Source organism: Falco punctatus (genome assembly GCF_963210335.1).
Source record: "Falco punctatus genome assembly, chromosome: 3".
Lineage (NCBI taxonomy): Eukaryota > Metazoa > Chordata > Aves > Falconiformes > Falconidae > Falco > Falco punctatus.
In genome coordinates, this window is record NC_137582.1 from 23,268,569 (window position 1) to 23,293,186 (window position 24,618).

Consider the following 24,618-nt stretch of genomic DNA (forward strand, 5'->3'; position numbering starts at 1 on the left):
TTAAAAAAACCCAAACAAACAAACCACAAACCCCAAAACATGCAATCTACATTAAATTAAGATTTTCAAAACACTTTCCCCCAGCTAGAAGGCATTACCAGCATGATTAATGATTACATATTGTCACAATATCTATTTTCTGGTGAGTTCCAGCAATTATCTGAAACCATATGTCAATTAATTTATTTGGGACTGGGTTTCATACTCAGTGCCAAAGCTATGAGCAAATGTTTCCGGTATAATAGATGTTCAGAACTGAAGAGTTCATATTTATGGAAAAAGAGACTTTCTTCTGAACTGGGGAAAAATAGCTCATGAGGTTGTCCAATGAGACTTGACAAGAGCAGTTTAGCATTTCAGATGGTTGTAATAAAATGCATTTTAACAACTAATGTGAATTGACAACTACAAAAAAAATAAGTAAATAGAAAATGAGGTTGTCTCATTAAACCTATGCCTGTTTTCTCCCTAAGAACTAAAGTGTATCTGACTGTAAAAAAAGATCTTTAGGAAAGAATTTGATCTCCACTGTTCTCCCCACAAAAAAGAAATGATACTATACCAAGTTACAATGTAAACAACATTTTTAAAACAAGTTGAGTTAACAATTTCTACTAAATAATTTTAATGGATAACCAGTAGAATGCATAAAATAATCTGGATAGAAATTCTGAATACAATAACAATGAAATAATATTTTAATATGCAGTTGGCCAAGTAGTCAGTGTTGTCCAACTTGAGTTATTAGGTAAGCATTCTAAAACTTACAATTACGGGTTATGCAAACCTTTGCTGCTGGAAATGTAGAAATATAACTCTGGATTTCATTAGGAGTCATATACAATATAAAACAAAAACCAATGGGGTGAATATTTAATAACATGGGGCTTGGCATCTGTGGTAACCACAAATTTGTGATGTCTCTCAGAATTACCTCTATTGTTGAGCCTTCCTGGAAAATCTAACAGGTGAATCTACACTGATTAAACATGTATGGAGAGAATTTCTTAATGAGCTCCAACATGCACCAAATATATATAAGGGTTTAACTGAAAAAAAAAAAAAAAAAAGAATATGTGGCAGGAGAAAGATGCAAACATAAACCAGATAGGTTGGTTCATTTGTTTGTTTGTGTGTTTTCCCAAGACCGTGGCTGAATTTTGTGTTTGTTTTTTTTTTTTTTTCCCCAAAAAAATTGCTAATAGCTCTCCAATATGTCAAACAAAAGTATTAAAATGAAGTGTGGTTCCATTTGTAAGAATAAGATCCTTGAATCCAACTCTATGCACAGAAATTTCAGTAACTATTTACGTCTTTCTATGAGCAGCAGATTCAGTAAAACATTTTTTAAAACTCAGATTTTTCCACCTTTTAAAAATTTAATATGTGTTTCCTTTCAAAGTTTCTTAAATAAAATTATCTTTCCTTGTGTCAGGGTCCTGAGTGCACTAAACAAGCCTTACTGGCCCTAAACATGATCAATGGGGAGCTCCCTTAGCGCCTGTCCAGGAGCCCCATTTCTGCTCAACACAAGGCTTCTGAGCAGTGCTGTAGGAGTGCTGGTCTCTAGCCGTGCGCATGGACCCCTTGGACCTACACTTTAGGGAGCTTTAGGCTGCTGAATAGACCCTTTGACTCTATGCTGTAGGGAGCTTGGCTTCTGGATGAACTACAAGCCAGTCATATTATTGCATTATATTGCCTGGTTTAGTAGGTTTTTTTCAGAGAGTAGATCTTTCTGCAAAATATCTCCCACTTGTCAAACATAGTCTTAGCACATAATATATTATGGGGGTTACCAGGCATGGCTTTACTTTCTATATTTTAGTAATAATTGTCTTCGAATGATTGCTAGTCTGCATCACCTCTAATTTTTTTTGCAGGTTGGGATTTCCCAGAGAACTTTGTACTCAATTTATATGTGGGTGTGGGTACATAAGACTGCAACATTTGCCAACATACAATGCAACAGAAGTTTAAGAGAGCAATACCACACAAAGACCTTACTGGTTATTTGTTATCAGGATAATATTACGAAAATGGGAATATTATTTCTTATACATTGGGAAACAGGGAAAGAAAAAAAAAAAAAAAGCCAAAGAACAAAAAAACACATTACCTTGTAAAGGACCTTACATCAGTCTCCAGTGTGCATGCTGTCATGCAACTGTATAAGCTGTGGCTTGCCTGTTTCTGTGAGCCTTGGGAGAGCCAGAGAAATCCCCACTAAGGGACTACACAGGTGCACGAATTCACAAGAAATCTGTAACTTACTTAGCAAACTTGTTTTTCAGGAAAGCAATATACTTGACTTAACCCATCTTGACAATAGCATGCACACAACCTATGTTTGACAAGTACATGTTTGCAAAGAGAAGTACACAAGTACCCAGGACAGCTGGGGTGTCAGAACTTTCAAATGTTGTGTTACACACCCCTTTTTGTGCTCTGCCCAACTTGCAGTCCCTGTGAGTTCAGAGGCAGCCAAGGAAATCCCCATGGAGGGGAGAAGTGTTGCCCTTCCTGTTTCAATATAAAACCCTTCTTCAATCATCTGTGTCCTGTTCTTGTATGTGGTACCAGGCTTGGTGCTAGGAGGAAATTGGTCGGTGCTTAGTGTAAGAGGGGAATAAGACTCAGAAAGGTTCATTGAGAGTTATAGAGATATGGTGGAGATGGACCCTGCTGTCTGCAAGATAAATACCATTCCATTGGCTTTGGATGGCAAAATGACCTGTGGGCTATGCCAGAGCCTTGGATTGTCAATGTGCTTGCGGCTGCTGCTCTGAGAAGGTTTGGAGTATGTGACCTGGAAGCTACTAGTGAAAATCCACAGCATCTATTGCTCCATCGTCTCTCACAATCCATACAGCAACAAGACAAGCAAGACAATCTGCTCTTCCCAACTCTAGATATTACACAAGTACCTTATCTTCTTCCAGAAATGAATTCAAGTATTTCATCTGTTGTTTTGTCTTCCTGGAAGATCTGCAATGAATACTTAAATGAACAATTTAGTTATTTTCTTTCAAAGCTTTTGTTTCATTTAGAATACTGAAGGATTATTTGAAACAGAAACTGAAACTAGGCCTGTGTATTGCATTCTTTGAGCTATTGATTCTTGAACTAGTCAGGAAGTTCTTTGTGAGAAGTCGCATCAATTTGTATTCTCTTTTCTGCTTCCAATTAGACCGGAGAGATTAGAACTGTGGTCTACTCCAGTTTACTAATATCTGTGTTTCCGTGTGTTTTGTTTTGGTTTTTTGTTTATTTGTTTTGTTTGTTTTGTTTTGTTTGGAGTTTTTGGTTTGTTTTGTTTTGGGCTTTTAGTCTGTTTATTTGTTTTTCCCCATGCGTAATAAACCTGACCTATCTTGTACCTTCTAACTGATTTACTCTTGCAGAATCTGAGAGGAATGAAATCCAAAATTAAGTGCCAAAGATGATGAAGCTAAGAGTTAGGTAAACAGAGAAATTGTCTACACAACCTAGAAAACCCTGACTGTGCAAAATGTTAAACTCTTTTTGTTGAAGGGGTACATTGTTCCAATTGAAATTCTTATTCTGTGCTTTATTCTTAATATTTTCCCATTTTAATCTTCAAACAATAACTGACAAACTTAGAATCTATGAAGTCATGCAAAATCAACAAACTGAGTCTATGGTTAGAATTTACTTTAGAATTATAATGGATATGCTCCTAAATCTCTGTTAGATCTACAGCAGAAACTGAAGTTAAAAATAGACAAAAACATTTATCTCAGCAGTGCTTCTGTTGGTAGAAGACTGAATAAAAACACTGTAGCTCTTTTATTCTTTCTTTTTCAGGAGAAGTTGTATAAAAGGTTGGATATGAAATAGCAAATACCAGTCTGGCCTGATTCTCAAACAGTATTAAAGATGCAGGGAGACTGCAGTGTCCATATGGGTAAAGGTATTACATAGAGTCTGGGACAGCTTGAATTCTGAAGGTGCAGTCTGTCAGGATTAGTTCAAGCCGATGCAAGTTTGAAAGGCCAACAATTACAGAAAGCCTTTACTTAAAGTGATAGGAGTTTAGAAGAACATGTTGGTTTAAATAAGTTAAGAATATTTTTTTTTAACATGCTGTGTGTTATGAAGGGCTTGAAATTTGGAAGGCTTAGAACTTTTGCACTGATGTTGTACTCTGTGGAAAAAAAGAGGAAAAAAGAAAAAAAATAGTGTTTTTTTCCCCTAATTCTCAAATAAACAAATAAAATTGCCCTTTCTTTTCTCTCCAGAAGACATGCACGAATTAATCAAATTGAAGAAGTAATTTTGTCTCAGGGTTGGGATTCAGACTCTTTACTGATATTAGACTTGGTATGCATTAGAAAACTAAATTTAGAAATCACTGTTAACAGCAAGAAATCCCAAGACATTTGTTATAATGACCCCAGTATCAGTGGAGTCTATTACTGCCTTGTCACACTTCTAATGCTATATTTCAAAGTATCTTTCCTGCATGAAAATGGAGCTGTCATCTTAGGACATTACAGTCACATATCAAATTACATGGGCTTATGAACTATCAGAAATCTTTGGACCCTGGCAGTACTTACTATTTTTGAGGCAGGAACGGTCAGTTTACAATAATTTAATTACCTGTTTTATTGTTTAAATGTGGGTTTGTGCCTCATTGTTAAAAAAAGATATAACAAAATATGTTTATGCCCTACAACAAGGACATTTGTAGACAGATCTGTGTTTAAACTCTTTCCAGGTATGACTGAATGCTGCTTAAACAGCTTCTGCAACTATATAGGAGCATTTTTACTGTCATGTACAGCTAGTCAACTGATGATTTAAGATACTCCCTCCTCTCATCTTAACTGCTCAGAACATATGAATCTGTTCGTATCAGTGTTCTTAGGACCAATCCAAACAAATTTGGGAGTAGGGAGTGGGGCATTTTTCACATGGCTTGGCTGCTATGAAACTCCAAAACGAGATTCTGTCCCACTTCCTTCAAGACACGTAGCAGGAATGGGTTAAGATAAGTAACTCTCCAGAGTATTGTATAACTTGTGCCTGTGCATTTGCTCATGTTTTCTGGAGAATTGGTGGTCCCATGTTCAAAGCCTACATTACAGAATAATGCTGTATAGGTGTCTGAGATACTAAGTCTCACTTGCAGGCCCTTTGGCTATTTCTGTATTAGCAAGTAACATAGACTAAGAGGAACTGATATATAGACTGAAATAACTGAATTTTAATATAAGTTAACTCTCAAGAAATGCATTAGTTCTTTAATTATACAGAGTACCGAGATTTTCTTAGATCACTATTTTTTAACCTTGCCCCCCCCCAAATAATTCTTTATTCTGTATTCTTATTCTCACAATTGGATTTATTAATAATAATAAAAAAATAAATACCAAAAAAACCTCCTTTTTGAGGCAAATATATAATGTCAAGTTAGTCAAAATGTATCGTAACAAATCTATTCTTAAGACAGAGGTTACATGTCTAATATAAATTATTCCTACAGGATTTTCCTCTCAATGGAAAAGATTGATGTATCAGGATGATGTTTCCTTCCATTCCATACCATGAGAATGTAAAGTGTCTAAGACAGAAGTAGATCTTTCTTCTTTGTGATATTGACTGTATAAAGAATCTGGGAAAGAAACCTATTAATAAGACACCTGACTTTCACATGGCCAAAATTACGTTGAATGAATCTCACTCCTAATTAGCAAGTTGAATTTAGACACATGCTTACAAAGATACAGATGTGTTTTTCAGAAGTACTGTAAAGGAGTAATTTATTTATGCTTTAATCTCACTATAAGTGTGGGACTGTGTTTGGATACCTTCTCCTAGTGTATTCTTTTGGAAATTAATTAGAAGGGGAAAAAAAAAGATGAAAATGCTCTTTTTTAGGAGTTCCATAATGCTCAGTTATTTCCACAACAAAATATGGCAACAGGTAAGAAATATAAATAAATAGATATAAACTTCTACCACCATTTATATATGTAAGCCTCTACCACCATTTAAAATTACAATCAAATTAAAATGACAGCTGAAATTTTGTATCTAAATCTGTTAGTTACATTTGTTTAAATGCTCTGTAGAAGTATGTGTATATTATGAATTGGAGGTGAGAAATACAAAACTGATTGGAGTGCTTGCTTTCAACAGAAGCAACAAAATATTGGAGATTTTTATATAGCTATAAATTAAAAATTTAGAGGAAGAGGTGTGTCAAAAACTTATCTGTGTTCAACTTGTCCAGTATGCATACCTATCCAGGTTTTCTACCTATTTTTACCCAAACACATTCCCAAAGACTGTGGGGCAAATTATGCTAACTATTCTAAATTAGTAGCTTTGTAGCTCTACAGTGTACTTCCACTAAGAAATCATTACTGCTTTATTATCCTGATCGAAGATAATGCCACACAACAACATGAATAAATAAATCACATAACACATAGTAGCAATATTATGGAGGGTTTTTTCTCTCTTTCTTAAAATGCCTCCTTACAGTAGCACTTAAACAGAAAACATTGAAGAAAAATTTCCTACAGCTTTTAGAGAAATCAAACCAAAATGATTATTTATTTATGAGAACATAAAAATAAATATATAATTTCATGAATCCTAGTGCTTTTAAAGGCATGCTGGGTTCTTTCCCTTTCCTACATTTTATTAATTGAGAATGCGTTAATTTATTTGTTATTACCCTATTGAAAATTTCTGTATGACATTCATGGCTGGTTCTAGAATAGTAGCTTACCTTGTCAGTCAGACTGTTTCATAAATCCTTCAATTAGTATTAATACCCTTAATAGAGTTTTTTAAATTGCTGAACAAACTCTGAAAAATTAGAAATAGATTTTCAGAGTTTGAGTACTCTAAAAGACTGAAATCCAGACTTAATAGTATTTATCTGCTTCCACTGTGGAAGCAGAGAATCTGTCTTTTCCATTCTAGCGCTATAATGCAAGAATCAGTCTTAAAGCAGGCTTTTTTATTTTTTAAATTAATTTTCTGTGTATTTAATACGAATTTGCAGAGTTAAAAAAGAGTCATAGAATAGTTTAGGTTGGAAAGGACCTCTGAAGACCTGTGGTCCAACTCCCCGATCACAGAAGAGTCAAACAGCTCCGGCTGCTTATGGCTTTCAAGAACTCAAAGGCTGGAGATAACCCCTCTGAAAAAAAAAATAATATCTGGTGTTTCACCAGCCTTGTAGTGAATCATTTTTCTTTTGTGCAGTTGGAGTTTTGCTTGTTGCTACTTCTGAATGCTTTGTGGTTTTGCTGCACTCTTCCAATAAGACATTTTGCCTTTATTCCTTTTCTTCAAAGCTGCTTCCAAGCAAATTGTTTCTTGGGTTTGATTTTTTCCCAGATGCAGGATTTTGCATTTTTATCTTTTGAACTTCTTTCAGACCCTTCTCTAGCCTACCGAGATCTCCCTAAATAGGATCACTGCAGTAGAGCATATCAACTGATCCTTCAGTGTCTGTAAACTTGTCAAGAGTTTTACTCAGTCCCATTGTCCCCATCTTAAATGAAGGTATTGAACAATATTGATGTCAACATTCACTCCTGAGGGACGCTGCTGATAATCAGCTGTAGCCTAGGTTTTGGATTGTGAGCAGTCTTTGAGCCTGGCAGACCAGCCTGTTTATCATCCATTTCATACTCCACTTATCCAATCCATGTTTCACCAATTTGACTACAGAGCCAAAAGAGCTAGAAGCAGGTTGAACAAATATGCAAATATCTAAAATGATAAATTTAATTTACATAATTATTACTAAGTGATTAAAAAAGCCCCAGTTTGTATCAGGAATCCCAAATAGATCTGGGTGGTGCTTTATATGGCTACTTTTTCAGCCATATACAATTATTTTGCAGAATGATACAATCTAGTATGAACAAATAGGATGTACAGTTAGTAACAAACTTTATAGCAAAACCTTTCTCTCTTGAGCACTTCAAGACTGATTACAAATTCTGCGTATCAGACTCATTCTTCTAGAATTGACTTCAGAATGTTTTAAGGCACAAGATCTATGGCAAGATTCAAGGAAGGTAGTGTTTAAGTGAGCAGAATAAAGTTTCTTTCTGACTGGTCAACATTAATCAAAAAATACAGAGTGATCTATGCTCTCATCAGAGGAATGCAGATTAATATATGACTGATTTAACTACTTGCTTCACTCTAAGTTTACTTTAAGGACTTCTTTTTTTACTTCTCACCTGCATTAATATTGTGAACCTTTTCATATTTGATGAAATTTTACTCCTGTGTGTTCTAGCTCCAATATCTTATTCTCTTGCGTGCAACATTTGCAACATCTACTAGTATAGTGCAGTACAATTTAGTAATTCCATATTTTAGCAATATTGTTTTCTAAATTAAAAGCCAGCAGTTTATTTAAAGATACTAACAAGAGTGCTGATCATTCTGTCTAAAACAGAAATTTTAACAAGTTGCATGATTATATAAAAAATAATCATAATATTTCGTTTATTATGCAGTAGTTAATAGTTTTTTAAAAAATATTTCTTTAATTTTTGAGGGATAAGGAGGAAAAAACTCCTGAATGTCTGGTCATAGTTAATTTTTTGTGGGTCTTTTTGACATTTTTTCCTCCCTGAACTCAGGACTTCTTATGTGGAAAAAAAAGCCTATAAAAAAACCCATAACTTGACAGAGCTTATTCTTTTATTTTTTATTATGTATGCATTGAAAAGCAAGATACTTGGTTCTTTTAGGGAAATAACCCATTTAGACCAAGATTTCTTCTTCCAAAACATAGTAAATGTATAAACAGTGCATATTTCAGGTGAATACATTGTTGTCTTTTGGTATTACCTCCCCAGAAAGAGGGCATCTGAATTAAATCTTAGTATTACCACTTTGTGTTTATGTTACACGGGTTGCTGAGCTCAGTGGGACTAGTTCCACATGCAACTCTGATATTTGTTATTTATTTGTAATGCATGTAACATGTTGCAGTTTTATAATGCAAGTAGGAAATAATGCTTTCTTAAATAACCATTGTTGTGTTTACTTTTCACATAAGGTTACATATTTGTGTGCATAATGTATTAAATAATATGTTGATCATATGTGAAATCTGGGGAAAATATCTATAAATCTCTCCTATTGTAGTCATTGTGATTATATGTGTGGTCTTAGTAATAACCTGTACTTACGCATTATGTTTAGCTGTATACTCTCCCAGGCTAAGTCCATATGTATTTTTTGTGTAGGTGATTTCTTCAACATTATTACAAAAGCGTGGTGTGGTAGATATGTCATGTGCAAGGGTATAGATATGAGTGATCAGTAAAATTCACTTCCACATTCACTACTAAATGTTACACCATACACACATTTAAGAACTATAATTGTGGAGAGTTGAAGAAGTGTACAAGCATAGCTTATTGGACAACCTCAGGTTCTTAATTGGTTCTTTCCATTAACCATATTTAAAATTCTTCCAAGTTAGAAGTGCTGAGTGTCCAGGGTACTAGAAAATCTCTTTACTTTCCTTTTTATATATTGCAGTGCTCCCCAGAATTTTTTTCCAAAACTTGATTAAATGAAAATTTAGACATTTTCAATACGTAAAGCAGGGGCAAAAATTAGTAGTATAAAAACCAGCAGATTGTTGGGTGATTTCTCAAAATATTGGGAGTAGGAAAATTTTGGATTTGCAGAGCTTCCTGATAAGAAAGTGTAATGGGGCAGAAATGGATTTAAAAGGTGACTTTTTTAAAAAAAATAAATTCTATTTTTTCCCTTCTTGGCTAGGTTCTGTAGCTACAGCCTGCCGTGATCCTGGTGTCCCTATGAATGGAACTAGAAATGGGGATGGAAGAGAACCTGGAGACACTGTCATTTTTCAGTGTGACCCTGGCTATGAACTGCAAGGAGATGAGAGAATAACCTGCATTCAGGTAGAAAATCGGTACTTCTGGCAGCCCAACCCACCAGTCTGTATAGGTATGCAGAAAAAAAATCAAATAATGCTTTCTTTAGTGTTGAAATTCTGGTGTAATGAATAACACTGCTCTAGGAGCTTTCTTTGAAGGACAAATACAAGTACCGCACATCTGATAAATTGTTCTGTATAAAGCACCAATGGACATCACCAAAATATTTCCTCTGTAGTTGTTAGTATGTTAGTATAATAGTTCTCATTCTTTCCCTCTGAAGGCCATAGAATTTATAACTTTATGATCTGTGACAGAGAAGGCAAGAAAGTCAATGTCAATGACAGTATTAGCTTTGCCTTAAAATGTGAAATATGGTGATAACTGTGGAGGATTTGGTTAATGCTCATATGCCCATAGGTACAAAGTATTAGGCAGATGACCTAGTAAATTTGTCGATCAGGTAAAATTATGCAAGGGCTAAAGTAAGATGCATCAGGAAAATGGTAGCCTAATTTTTCTGGCAGTTTTCATTATTTTAGAAAGAAGAAAAATTTTATTAGTAGAAATTATAACACAGAATTTATTTCTGGAAATGCTATCTCAATCTGTAATGCCATTCTGATAAACGTAGCTCATATTAAATTGATTTTGAAAGCATTTAACTTGGTTAACTGAATCATGATGAAAATTAATAAGAAATTACAAAAGTCTCTAGTAGACAGTAGCCTTTCAGTAATCTCTTCTGAGGCAATCCTAATCATTATTGTTATTGATCTAGAAAATATCTGAACTGCCACTTCTAAAACCTGGTGTAAATGTAGAGCAATAAATAATCATGGGGTTACCCATCTGGCTAGTTCAGTAAATAATGTAATGATACTTATTTCCAGTATGTTCTTTACTGCAGTCAAATGTGATATGATATAGAATGATATAAGGTTTTGTCTCAGAGAACAGCAGCTGCTGACCTGAAATTCCCTTTAAAAAGTTGTGATAGGTAACCTAGTAAATAGGATCTGCAAATTTGATGGAGCAGAAAAGAAGGAAAATGAGCCACTAAAGGGAAGTGCAAGTGGAATAATACTTGATAGGCCAGTTGCAGTGGTATTACCCTGAGTCACATCATTATGAGGTACTGTGCTTACTGTCCTATCCAAAGCAGAACTGCCTGAACAGAGTGTCTGAAAGGAGGGGTGTGGGTGTGTGTGTGTGTAAACAAGGGCACCTGAAATAATCAGACAAGAGCCCTTGGTCCCAGAGTGGTGTAGAGTGGACACTGCAACTGTGAGAACACCAGCTCCACAAAGGCATTCTTCCTGTTTTGCTATCCCTGGTAGTCTGCTGTTGGGCAAACATTGCAGGGAGGAACTAGCCAGAGACTGCAGCTTCTAGGAGCACTTCTACAGCTTTCAGCTCGCTTGTCTTTAACAAACTTACCTTGACCTTAGCTGTTACAAAATAAAATCTGTGTCCTATTTGCATATGCATGCATACACCCCCCACCCCCACCCCGAATATCTGCAGATAGGTATTTGCAAACATACTACAATACTGACCTGGTGTCTGTACTTACCACACCAAAACGTTATTTTCTCTGCTCTTACTGTCCCTACTATGGCTTCCTGTATAATGTGAATGTATGGGCTTGAGGACAAAAACTGTCTGCACTATATTCTGGAAGACTGCAGAAAATAAGTATTTTATTGCTCATCTTTTATTATTCTTATATGCCTAAATACAAATTTGATAATAATGATAATTGAACATCTGCAGATGTTTAAGGGGAAAAAAATAACAGGACTTACAGAGCTCTAGGAACAGGCCTTATATATTGTATCACACTGGCCTTATTTGATATTGCTAGCTTGAAAATATTTTTTTCCACTGAAAAATCATTACTCTATTATAAGGCAGTGCTAGCAGTTTTAATCATTATCAAAACTAAGTTGATGATATTATTAAATAGATGGAATGCAGATGCTCACTGGTCATTATGTCCTTAGTACATGTGTAAATATGCATGCACTTGTTTTCTTAACTGGATACATCCATTTACCTAATACTCGCAATTTCCACACTTTATGCACAAACACCTACTGTACATAGAGTAGTAAGAACGCTTTTAATAATGATTTATTAGCCAAATATTAGATATGAAGTTATTTTTACTAAATTTCCTATAATGATATATTTTTGAGAATATAAGCTGCTAATAGACTAAAGTAAGTGTGCAAACCTTGGCTTGGAGTCCAAAGATTTCAAAACTGTCTGTTGTAGTTCAGTACGCTCTGAAGTTAATAAACCTTTTTTCCAAACTTGTAATACATTAACTTATGTTGTTTCCATGCCTGTAAATCAAAACTGTGCAAGGCTTGTACAGATAACTTCAACATCATCATGGTTTATCAAAGTCTTCGAAAAAATAAACATAGTTTTGATGGAAGAATGACAGAGAGATAATTAACAAAGTGTATTGTTGTAATGTGTTCTATATTTTATTTATTAGTTCTTTACACTCCAAAGTGACTTCTTGAACTTCCTAATTATTATTTCTCAAAACTAGGTAAATGTACTTATTAATTGTTCTTACCTGTGGGCCTGCCTTGGTTGTTTAGATTCCTTCAGTCTTACCTGTAACACAATTTTAAGAACATCTTCCTTGTGAAGGTAATAGGAATGGGAAAATTACAAAGAACAAAATATTGATTCAGCTATCTGAGTGAATGATGAAAACAAGAGATTCTTCTACACAGAAGATATTCTGACAAACTAAAATCTGAGAATGTCTCTGTCAAAAGAGAGTCCTTTGGCTTATACCTGTGGTGCCTAAAATAACTAAATGTTTTCCATTCCAAAGACTTCTCAGATCGAATCTTGTTGAGACAAAGGAATCTTAAATTACTGTATTTGCTTAGTTTGGTCAGAGATAACATTAAAAATACTGGCATGCAAAATGTCATTTTAGGATTCAGGTTTACTATAAATTTAGTTGAAGTAAGGACCCATCTCCCAGAAGTTTCAGTCTTTCATCAGAAATTCATAGGTCAATATTTTATTTTATTTTTAATAGAGGCTTGGGTTTTGTTCGTTTTTGTTTTTTATTGTTTTTTTTTTTTTATTTCTATTATTTTGTTTAAAGCACGATCTTTATTTCCATTTTTATGTCTATGGAAAAGGTTTCTTTTGTAAACAGTGAATTGCAATGGTGTTTTCCTCATTTTGTTTTTTATATGGCACTAATGGAAAGGAATATTTTAGTAGTTATTTCATATTTAATTATGATTATTTAAATATATCTTCAGACTACATATAAGGAAGAAATAGTTTACAATGAGGGTGGTGAAGCACTGGAACAAGATGACCAGAGAGGTTATAGGTGTCCCATCCCTGAAAACGTTTAGGGTCAGGATGGGCGGGGCTCTGAGCAACCTGATCTAGTTGAAGATGTCCCTGCTCATTGTAGGGCAGTTGGACTAGATGACTTTTAAAGGTCCCTTCCAACCCAAACCATTTTATGATTCTATATTTGATATCTCTTACTAAAAAAAAAAAAAAATCCAAACCTAATGAAACCATTCACTTTTTTCTTTTGTTAGATATAATTCAGTGAATAAAAGAATAAATAATAGTACTGTATTGCCTTCCAGAAAAAATAAATAGTTTTTAGATTAAAAAACAAACCCAACCTGTACTTCCCCCCATAGAAACAATGAATGCTAAGATCATCATACAGGCAGACTGTCTGACACAGTACGTGCTTACCACTGTGTCTACACAGAAGCTTATAAAGACAGGTTGACATAACCTACATCTAGTTTTTACCATGTAATAAACTAAAAATACATTTTTCATACTGTGTTGACATTTGCCTTTCTTTCTAGATGGGCTATTGTATTTGTTCATTATTAGGTCTTGTGTCCAATATTATAAGAGATAGGTGTCCTTTAAACTTTGTTTTCAGAGCTGATCTGCCCTCTGTTAAAAACAAAGTTGTGACACTAAATAACATTGCACACATTATTTTTTTTAAAAAATTATGGATTCTGAAACAAGAGAATTTAATTCAGGTACACAAATAAAGTATTTAAAAAAACTTTCAACAAGATAGTAAACCCAAAAAGGCAGCATTATCTAATAACATTTTTCATTAGATGATGTTGACTTTCTCAACTTACTATCTAATGAATTAAAAAATAAAATAATCTGAAACTGCTGTATCTGAAGAAAATTCTACCTAGGAAATATTTTACAAAGGTGAAGATTAATGGTGGGTTTTTTACTGCTGTTAATGGTATAGCTTGAAATAAAATACATTTTGACTGTCCAGCATCTTGTATTTTGCATTTATTCTCTGGACGGTCTTTTTGATGATCATCTAGACCTTGGGAAAGATTAAATGAAAGAACCAGTCTCACTGTAATAAGAAAAAGTAACTGCTAATATGTGTAAATGAAACAGTAAATAGATAAGAAAGAAGCTCCTGATATGCAAATATTCTATCAATTAATTTAATAGGGAACTAAACCAACTCAAGGCCACATCAGAAAGGTGCTGTGAATATAGACATTTGCAGACAGCAGTCTAGAACAAGGACATAACAATTCAAGTTTATTTCTTCGTATCATAATATGTAAATTCAGGGTGCCTCAGAAAATAGCATCAGGCTGATACCTTTTAGAGGTCATTCCAGGGAAGCATGATTACAATGGATAGCCTTACTGTCCTCTTTCCTACTCTACATTTTCATTCTTGAGATATGTGGATAGTGAAGCCTGGGCTGTTAAAGTACTTCAAGAGCATGAATGTACACAGTTTTACTGAAGAACACTAGTTTCAGGTGACGAGCAGCCTTTACATTCCATACAACCTCACAGTTCCTCTTGTGCATGAACTTTTAGTTCAGCAAGATAGAAGGTTATAGTGACCTCTGTTACAGTTAAAGGAAGCATCTTGTTTTCTAATAGTTTCATCTTATTTTGTTTCAGAATTGGAACAAAAAATCCCCAAAACATTAAATAAAAGTTGCTTCTGATTTTGTGAGAAATTTCCTGTTACCCTTATTGTAAAACCAAGTAAATATTTTGTATTAAATAAGACCTTTCCAGCCTGTTCCCTTGTAGCTAACAGAATTTTCTTTAGCAGCTGAAAAACTCTGAGAAAATACTATTATGATGCAATTTGTATTTAGTGATTTTTAAGAGAGGCAAAAAAATTGTGCTAGGTCTGGAAAAATTAATATATGTTTGCTAGAAATATTTATTATATAATATTTATGTATTCCTAGAACCAGGGTGGTGTTTCAACTTCTCGCTGTTTTTACACAAAACGATAATTTTTAAAAATTGTGTATTACTAATAGTACCAATATGTAATGGAAGATTCTGATTTTATTTTTGGGTTGTTTTTTTTTTTTTTTCCCCCCAGGTAATTTATCTATCTATTGCTCCTTTTTAATATTAGAAAGACATGTAAAATGTAGAAAACCTATACTCATATGTATTGTAACTGTGGATACATTAATCTACTTAAGTTTTCTACTTGCTTTGTTTGAATTCTTAAATTATTTGTGATTTATTTCTTGTAACATTGGAAAATACTGAGTATTTTTCACACTCAGTTGATTTATATCTGTACATATTGTCTTGATCTGTACAGATCATCTTGAGTGCCATCATATGGCACATACAGGACAACAAGGTGATCAAGTCAGTCAGCACAGATTTGTAAAAGGCAGGTCCTGCTTGACTAACCCTATCTACCTCTATGAGAAGATGACCCAAAGAAGAGCAGTGAAGCTGGTGAGGGGTCTGGAGCACAAGTCTTATGAGGAGCAGCTGAGGGAACTGGGGTTGTTTAGCCTGGAGAAAAGGAGGCTCAGGGAGATGTTACTGCTCTCTATAACTACCTGAAAGGAAGCTGTAGCAAGGTGGGGTCAGTCTCTCCTCCTGAGTAACGAACAACAGAAGAGGAAATGGCCTCAAGTTGCACCAAGGGAGGTTTGTATTGTATATTAGGAAAACTTTTTAATGGAATGGGTTGTCAAGCATTGGAATAGGCTGCTCAGGGAGGTAGTTGAGTCACCATCCTTGGAGGTATTTTACGAACATGTAGATGTAGCACTTAGGGACATGGTTTAACGGTGGACTTGGCAGTGTTAGGTTTATGGTTGCATTTGATGGTCTTAAGGGTATTTTCAAACTTAAATTATTTTATGATTCTGTAAGTGATTTAAATAACCTTTGAGCTCACAGAATCTCTGTTACAGAAAACTAGAGCAGTGTGCTCTTGTAGCCCAGAAGGCCACTGGGATCCTGGGGTGCATTAGGAGAAGCATGGCCAGCAGGTTGAGGGAGGTGATCCTCCACCTCTGCTTTGCCCTGGTGAGGTTGCACCTGGAGTACTGTGTCTAATTCTGGGCTCCCCAGTTTAAGAGAGACAGGGATCTACTGGAGAGGGTCCAGTGGAGGGCTACAAAAGTGATTAGGGGACTGAAGCATCTCCCTTATGAGGAGAAGCTGAGAGAGCTGGGCTGGTTTAGCCTGGAGGAGCGGAAACTGAGTGGGGATCTTATCAATGTCTACAAATACCTTAAGGGCGAGTGTCAAGAGGATGGGGCCAGGCTCTTTTCAGTGGTACCCAGCAACAGGACAAGGTCCAAAGAGCATAAAAGGGAAACACAAGAAGTTCTAACTGAATGGAAGAAGAACTTGTTAGCCTTGAGGGTGACAGGGCCCTGGCCCAGAGAGGTTGTCGAGTCTTTTTCTCAGAAGATGTTCAGACTCTGCCTGGATGTGATTCTGTGCAACCTGCTCTAGGTGAACATGGCTGAGCAGAGGGTTGGACTAGATGATCTCCAGACATCCCTTCCAACCCAGACCATTCTGTTATTCTGTCATCAGCTCCTTTCCCTGCTGCTGCAGATGATTACTTTGCAGAATTCAATTTTGCAAAATGATATCTTTATAAATATTAGCTAGAATATTTTGATTAAAATTTAAGTTCTTTCAGAAAAGATCTTTAGGAAACATGCTTTTTCTTGTGTTATGAAGTCACAAAGAATGCTGAAGTACAAAACTTCATGAGGGTAGTAATAATTTCATTCTTTTTATTAACTATTTGTATTTTTGGACCACAAACACACAGTTATTTAGAAACCTTAAAATCACATGGAGAAATGTGTGTGTTCTGTTCTGCAGGTGCTTGGAAGAGATTTTATGTATCTCTGAATTTAAACACTGCCATTACTGGAGTGTTTTTATTGAATTTAATTTATATTGTATCTGTTTTGATCCAAATTACTAATCATTGCTGTCTGGTGAAAATGCAAGTACTTGCATTATCAGTGTAAGTAGATCATATTTCATAACCTAAGAACCTTCTTTTAGAATGCTTTTAACAACAAATAGAAAGTGGAAATCTTATCCAGTCAAGTCTTTTTGTGTCTGCAGCCAGACCATTTTTCAAGTTCACAGTTTTTTCAGAAAAGCCTTGACCTTGATGTGATGTTATACAAGCAAATAAAAGGACAGAGAGTTCAAAAACAAGTGCTTCACTAAGGAGTATTAGTATTTGTCTAAGGCGAAATATGAATACATTTTTGTTTCTATTAAAGCTTTGTAAATACTTCAGTTGTTTCTTGTTTAACTTTTGGAGGACATTAAATGTCAGTGAACAGATTGCTGGTACTTGCTTCTTTTTCTCTTTCTTTCTTTCCTCAATTCCAATTTATTTTTATTCACAGCTCCCTGTGGAGGCAACTTGACTGGCTCATCAGGTTTTATACTTTCACCAAACTTCCCTCATCCTTATCCCCACAGCAGAGATTGTGACTGGACTATCACTGTTAATAATGATTATGTTATATCATTGGCATTTATCAGGTAAACTGCTACTTGCTCATAATTTTTTGAAGTCATGTTCATAACTTTATTGTTAGCAGTTGTTCAGAGTTTTGTAGAGTAGCATATGTGTACTTAATATAACTATCTAAGTGGTAAGTAATCACTATCTTTGTTAGCAATCACAAGAATTACATTAGAGTGTTCAGTACACATAGAGGTGGAGCTTGGGAACTCATTGCTCCTGTTTACTTAAAAGTACTCCCAGTTTACACCAACTAATGTGAAAGTGGATGGTGCTCAATTTACCAAGATTCTCTTCCTGAGAAGGCAGCATGGAGCAACTCATTGAATTTTCTCTAGCCCAGAAGGCTGGAGTGATGAACCTATTGATTCATCGTATTTTGTATGAGACCATCACCTGCTATTTAAGCGGAATTTCAAAAGTGGTCTTTAAATTTAGTTTTATTAGTCAGTATCATTTCAGGATACTTCAACAGAATACTTACTGTTGATCTGGTTATTAAATGGAATTGTTTTAGCATTTTGCTTTATCACAATGCAAGATTAAATTGAGCTTAATAAAATCCACAGAGGAATTTGTGCTGTCTTCAATGTATGTAACTATAAAGTAAATTAATATATATATTATGTGTGGAAAACATGTGTCCCAACTGGGGCATATGATGATGTCACAGAAAAGTTAAAAATTGTACTTGTAATGTTTCATCAAATTTAAGTCCTTCTTATGCTGGATGTTCTCTAGTTGTAGCTTTATGGTTCTGATCAGTGATAATGTGATGACTTGTTCAGTGATGTAGGTCATATAGTTGCCTATTTGCAGTGCTCAGTGATATAGTATGTGTTTTGAAGAATTCCTTCCAAGCAAATTAATATGTCAATTATATATACAGTTAACAATTTAACTATTTTATTAGTGATTTCAGAATGCTGTAAATTGCTAAGCAACGTGCAGTAGCACATTTTTTGTGTGTGAAATGTAATCTCAAAATACTTAAGAATATTCTGCTTTTTTATATTGTACATTTATATATATATATATATATATAAAAGAGATCCTCCATCTTAGAATAAAAACAGTATTTTATAGTGTGACTCTATACCATGTGAAAAGTTTATAGATGCCAAATATTGCCAAATTGTTCTTAAAATATGGACAATTGTCATGATTCTTGATGGAAGCTGACAAGCTTAATCTTGGTCAAAGTAGATTACATACTTATGAGACTTGACTCACTTATGACAAGAAACTGTTCCAGAGTGAGAAAAACCCCTTCCTTTATAAACTTAATTCTGGGTACTCCACTGAGTACTGTTAAATATGCTTTTGACTGGGACTTCTCCAGCTGACCATTTTAAAGCCAAGACAAACTCCGGCACTTTAAAAATTGAAGCTGTTGACATTTGACCTTTGCATTTCTTTTGTAAAGAAGTATTTCTGAAATAATCCAAAGGTTAAAAATTATTTCCCTTGAAGGAGCTGTATTAGGTCTTCGATGCCAACATTTTTTTTAAACAGCAGCTGGTATTAAATAGAGAAAAATAATTTGAGTGGTTGGATTTTCATACTTTTTTAAAACTTTTTGTGTACAGGGACAATCTTATAAGTAAATTTGGTTAACTTTCTGCCCTTAACTAAAACTAAGTTCAAAATTAACTAAATAAATTAGTTAATTAACTGTGGTTACATACTTAACTACATTAAGTATTTTTTTTTAAATTAACTAAAATTTAGTTCAAAAGAAAAAATGAACTTTCAATACTACACCTTTTCATTTTAACTGATTATAGACAGAATGCTTCTTGGTCTTGGGCTTACTGAATGGTCATCCCCGGCTATGTGTAAGCATTCAGTCTGACTGGAAGCTGTGTACAGTCTACTCTGCAGCTGACTGCACTGTATCACAAAGCATTTCTGCCAAGGGTTCCTGTAGATCTATGTCATTTATTTCTCTAAAGCTTTAGAAATATTTTTTTCCTATTTAAAAAGTTGACTTTTTTTTTTCTAGCTAGCATCAAAATACTGTTTCTAACCAAAGAACCAATAAATAAGGTATTTCTGTTTGTGTTTTAATAAAACAATTCTACAAACCATTATTTTGTCAGCGAAGGTTTTTTCTTCCTTTTGTGAAAACAGTGATACTAAACTTTTATTTAAGCTAATAGGAGTGAAAATGTTAGGCAAAGTATATTGTATCTAATATTTCTTTTTTATTATTATTCTACAGTTTCAGTATAGAACCAAATTATGATTTTCTGTATATCTATGATGGGCCAGACAGTAATAGCCCACTGATTGGGAGCTTTCAAGATAGCAAGCTGCCAGAGAGGATAGAAAGCAGTTCAAATACCATGCATCTGGCTTTTCGGAGTGATGGATCTGTTAGTTTTACTGGATTCCATCTAGAGTACAAAGGTAAATTAAATTATTTTCCTTTTCTATTAAAAAAGTTCAATGCCTGAGTGTAAATTTTCATATGATTTAATTTTTCATAGTTTTATTCCAGGTGTTGTTTTGCTTTTCTTTAACAGTATGATACCGTGTATTATCTGTGCATACAAAATACAATGTTATAAAAGTACTAATTTAACATAAAGCTTCTTGTATAATTTCATTTAGCTGATATATGATTATATTAAATGCATGATTCCAAAGGAAAAAAAAAAAAATCAGACAGTGTTTAAAGATTTTAAAAATGATGATGCTGTGACAAAACTTAACAGCACATATATTAATGTTGGTTTTTTTTCCAGAATATCATTTATTTTTATTTTTATTTTTCTTTTACACAGTAGGGCATGTTGGTATATGTGCATGAATATGAAACATGTATATGAAACAATGTGCTAGAATCTAGGAGACCAATACTGAAATTTAAAAAAATATTTTGGCTAGACCTTTGAATGCTATGCCATGGTGGAACTACCTATTTCAGACAGATCTGTCTGAGGTCTTAACACAGTAAATAAGAAAATGCAGGCTTGCAAAATTAAAAATCTATGGCAGTTTTTATAACTGTCTCTGCATGGCTCAAGAAACAGAAATGTTTGATACTAAATGAATATGAAAATATCCAATGCTCTTTAAGGACAATAAGAAGGAAAATACAAATGTTGCTAACACAGAGGCAATAGATCCTAACCTCCTTGGACTGATTTTCTCTTGCATTTATTCTGAAAGCAATTAGTAGATGCAAAATATACAAGGCAAATTTTGATGCATTTGTTGCTTTGAAAACCCACAAAGTCTCCTTTTACTTTCCTGAAGTCATTGGATTCTACAGATGTAAAGGAAGTTGTCTCCACAGGTATGAGCTGTTCCTAAGAAGTTACAAGTAGCTCTCAAGCACATTGATGGTGAGCCCAGATGTATGTACTCTTCCAAATCACTTAAAAATATTTCTTCTTCGTTCTCAATTGAATTGAATAATGATAAATGCAGATGGAGGTGTTGTAGAAAGCAGTTCAGGGATGCAGAACTTCTAAAATACAAGAAAGTATATTGGTCTTTCGAAGGGGCCAATCTTTTTCTGCTCTGCTGTTGAACACAGTCTTATGGAATTAAATGGTTTCTCCCATCCACTGATCCAAGTATGAAGGATACTCATTAGGGGGACAATCTTTTCTCATTCATCTAGGTTTAAGCAAAGAAGCAAGGTGCTGTACTTTGGAATCAAGGCAGAACACTTATTTCTGACACTACTGCTAGCCTGCATGTGCCACCACGATGGTCTATTTCTTTTTCTGCTTCCAGGAGTCATGGTGCAAAAGAAATTATGTGTATTTTCATCACATTTGTAAAGGCACTGGAGATCAAAGTAATGGGAGGATGCAGGCATTAAGTTATGTATTTGTGTGTGTAAATGTAAGTGAGGGAAAAGTTTGGAAAAAGAAACAACCTAACCCTAATTTTCCCTGTTCACCTGGTATGGTTAGAGCTCCTGCTTTTCTCAGAGTGTCTAGAGTATGCATCTAAACATCTACCTTGGAACAATGAGACATAAACAATAGGAAGTATTTTAGTTCCCATTAAAAAATTTCAAGGATTAAAATTTGGACAGCCCAAAATCCCTTTAACAGAAGACCAGTTTATTCAGTGAAATATTCCATTTTTATAGGGTCTATCTACTAAATATGACGCTGTCCTTCTAAACTTTAGGAGTATCATAAGAACACTTACTCTGAGGCTGTACCTCCAATACTGTGTTAGGTATTGGGCTCCTCACTACAAGACATTGAGGTGCTGGAGCACATCCAAGTAAGGGCAGAGGAGCTGGTGAAGGGTCTAGAGAACAAGTCCTGTGAGGAATGGCTGAGGGAAGTGGGGATGTTTAGTCTGGAGAAAAAGAGACTCAGGAAACACCTAATTATTCTCTACAACTATCTGAATGGAGGTTGTAGGCAGGTGGGTGTCAGTCTCTTCTCCTGAGTAACAAGCTATAGAAGAGGAAATGACATCAGGCTGTGCCAGGTGAAGTTTAGGTTGGATATTAGGAAAATTTTCTTCTTGGAAGGGGTTGTCAAGCATTGAAACAGGCTGCCCAGGGAGGTGGTTGAGTCACCATCCCTGGAGGTATTTAAAAGACACGTAGATGTGGCACTTAGTGACATTGTTTAACAGTGGACTTGGCAGTGCTAAGTTTATTGTAAGACTCAACGATATTAAAGTTCCTTTCCAACCTAAATGATTCTGTGGTTCTATGTCTTAAAATTTGAAAGTGATAGAACTCTTATTAGTTGTCAAAAGAACAGTTGTAAAGATTCTTAACAATTTTTTGTTGGTTTCTTGCATGGTGGATTGTAAGTATCAAAATAATGTAAACATGATATCTGCAATAGAAAGATTACATGCATTTAATTTAGCCAAAATGACTAATTACATTATTGAGGAAAAGACTCTTAACAGAATGCATTATGAGCCAAGTGTCTTTTATTTACTTATAGTGTGTGACTAGACAGCGAATGTACAGAACAGCAGACCTCAGGGAGGAGTTACTAATGGTGTGATATATCATAAATAGGAAGGAAAAGGCAGAGAAAGGTTAAGAATTGATTTAAGGTGTACACCTAAGAAGTTCTAAACTACTTTGAATAAGAGCTGCCATTCTGTGAATCATTAACATTTTCAAGAGCAGAGAATGGTTGGATTAGTTGAGGAAAATAACTAGAAATGATATTGTTGTCAGGTATAGGCACCTGACACAGACCAGATGGCCAAGAGAAATTAGATGATACCTGGAAGAAGCGGAGCCCTGGTACTCACAGAGAATTTTAACCACCCCGACAGCTGCTGCAAGGATGATGTGGTTTATGACAAGAACTCCAAGGGATCTGAGTATGTTCATGACAATTTTTTGATGCAGGTGGTCCCCTAGCTTACTTGGGCAAATGCTCTACTGGAATGTTTATTCACCATTGGGGCTGAGGACGCAATGAAAAAAAAAAGTAAGAGGTTGTGGTACTTAATACCTTTTTGCCTTGTTTTTTACTGGTGTTTTGCCTCCAGTTCTTCCTGAACCTACTAGTAGGTTATGTGGGAGTGCAGCACAACCCACAGTGGAGGAAGAGAGAGTGAGGAAGCAGGTAAGCCGTCTGGCTGTACATATCTCCATTGGAATATATAAGATGCACCAAAGAGTGTTGAGGAAGCTGGTGCTGCAAAGCTGCTTTTGGTCATCTCTGAAAGGTCAAGGCAGTCAGGGTGGATCCTGGTAAATAGAAAAGATAAATACCATGTGCACATTAAAGAATAGCAAGAAGAGGACCTGAGGAAAGAGAGGGCTGGTCATTTAAAACTCAGTTCCTGGAAAGATTATGGTGTCAATCTGTCTGGAAACTATTTCCAAAACATAGGACAATTAGCTGTTTGGGAACAATCTGCATGGGTTCACCATGGGGAACCATGTAAAACCAACACCTCACTGTGTATGAGAAGATGAAAGGCTGTGTGGACAGGGGGAGAGTAGTGGATATTGGATACCCTGATTTCAGAAAGGCCTTTGACAAACTCTTCCCCAGTATCCTGAGAGCACAACTTTGAGATAAGCAGATGATAATGTGGGTAGAAAATTGACTAAACTGCTGAGCTCAGACTCTTGGCTAGATTAATTTTGACTAATAATGTGGGCAGTATTCTCTTTATTGATGACCTGTATTGTGGGACAGAGCAAGTTTTTTGACAACATCAGTTTGGGGGTAATGTCCATACTCTGGAAGGTTGCATTGCTATTCAAAGGCATCTTACGAGGCTGGAGAGTTAGGCTAACAAGAGCCTTTTACAAATGGTCTGGTTTCAGCTGGAATAGAGTTAATTTTCTTCCTAGTATCTTCTATAGTATTATTTTAGATTGTGTGTTTAGGATGAGAATAACATGATAACGCACTGATGTTTTAGTTGTTGCTGAGCAGTACTTACACTAAGTCAAGGAATTTTCAGCTTCTCATGCTGCTCTGCCAGTGAGGAGGCTGGAGGTGCACAAGAAGGTGGGAAGGGACACAGCCAGGACAGCTGGCCCAAACTGGCTGAAGGGATATTCCATACCATGCGGCATCATGCTCACCATATAAACTGGCAGGAAAGCTGGCTGGGGGGCTGCTGCTCAGGAACAGGGTGAGCATTGGTTGCTTGGTGGTGAGAAATTGTATTCCACATGCATCACTTATTCTCTTGGGGTTTGTTTCTCTCTCTTTTTGTGATTTTCCTTTTCATTACAATTATTATTATTATTATTATTATTATTATTATTATTATTGTTGCTATTATTGCTATTATTGTTGTTTTATTTTATTTCAATTATTAAACTGTTCTTGTCTCAACCTATGAGTTTTCT

At 35.1% G+C, this 24,618-nt stretch overlaps 1 protein-coding gene across 1 annotated transcript in view; it reads left to right on the plus strand.

Moving 5' to 3' along the window:
- Positions 1-24,618, plus strand: part of CSMD3 (CUB and Sushi multiple domains 3) — a 740,574-nt gene that overhangs the window by 497,671 nt on the left and 218,285 nt on the right. Inside the window, exons 27-29 of the mRNA XM_080381544.1 lie at positions 9,805-9,996; positions 17,671-17,809; positions 20,017-20,204. Coding sequence (XP_080237670.1) covers positions 9,805-9,996; positions 17,671-17,809; positions 20,017-20,204 — 519 coding nt within the window. The remainder of the gene's footprint in view (positions 1-9,804; positions 9,997-17,670; positions 17,810-20,016; positions 20,205-24,618) is intronic.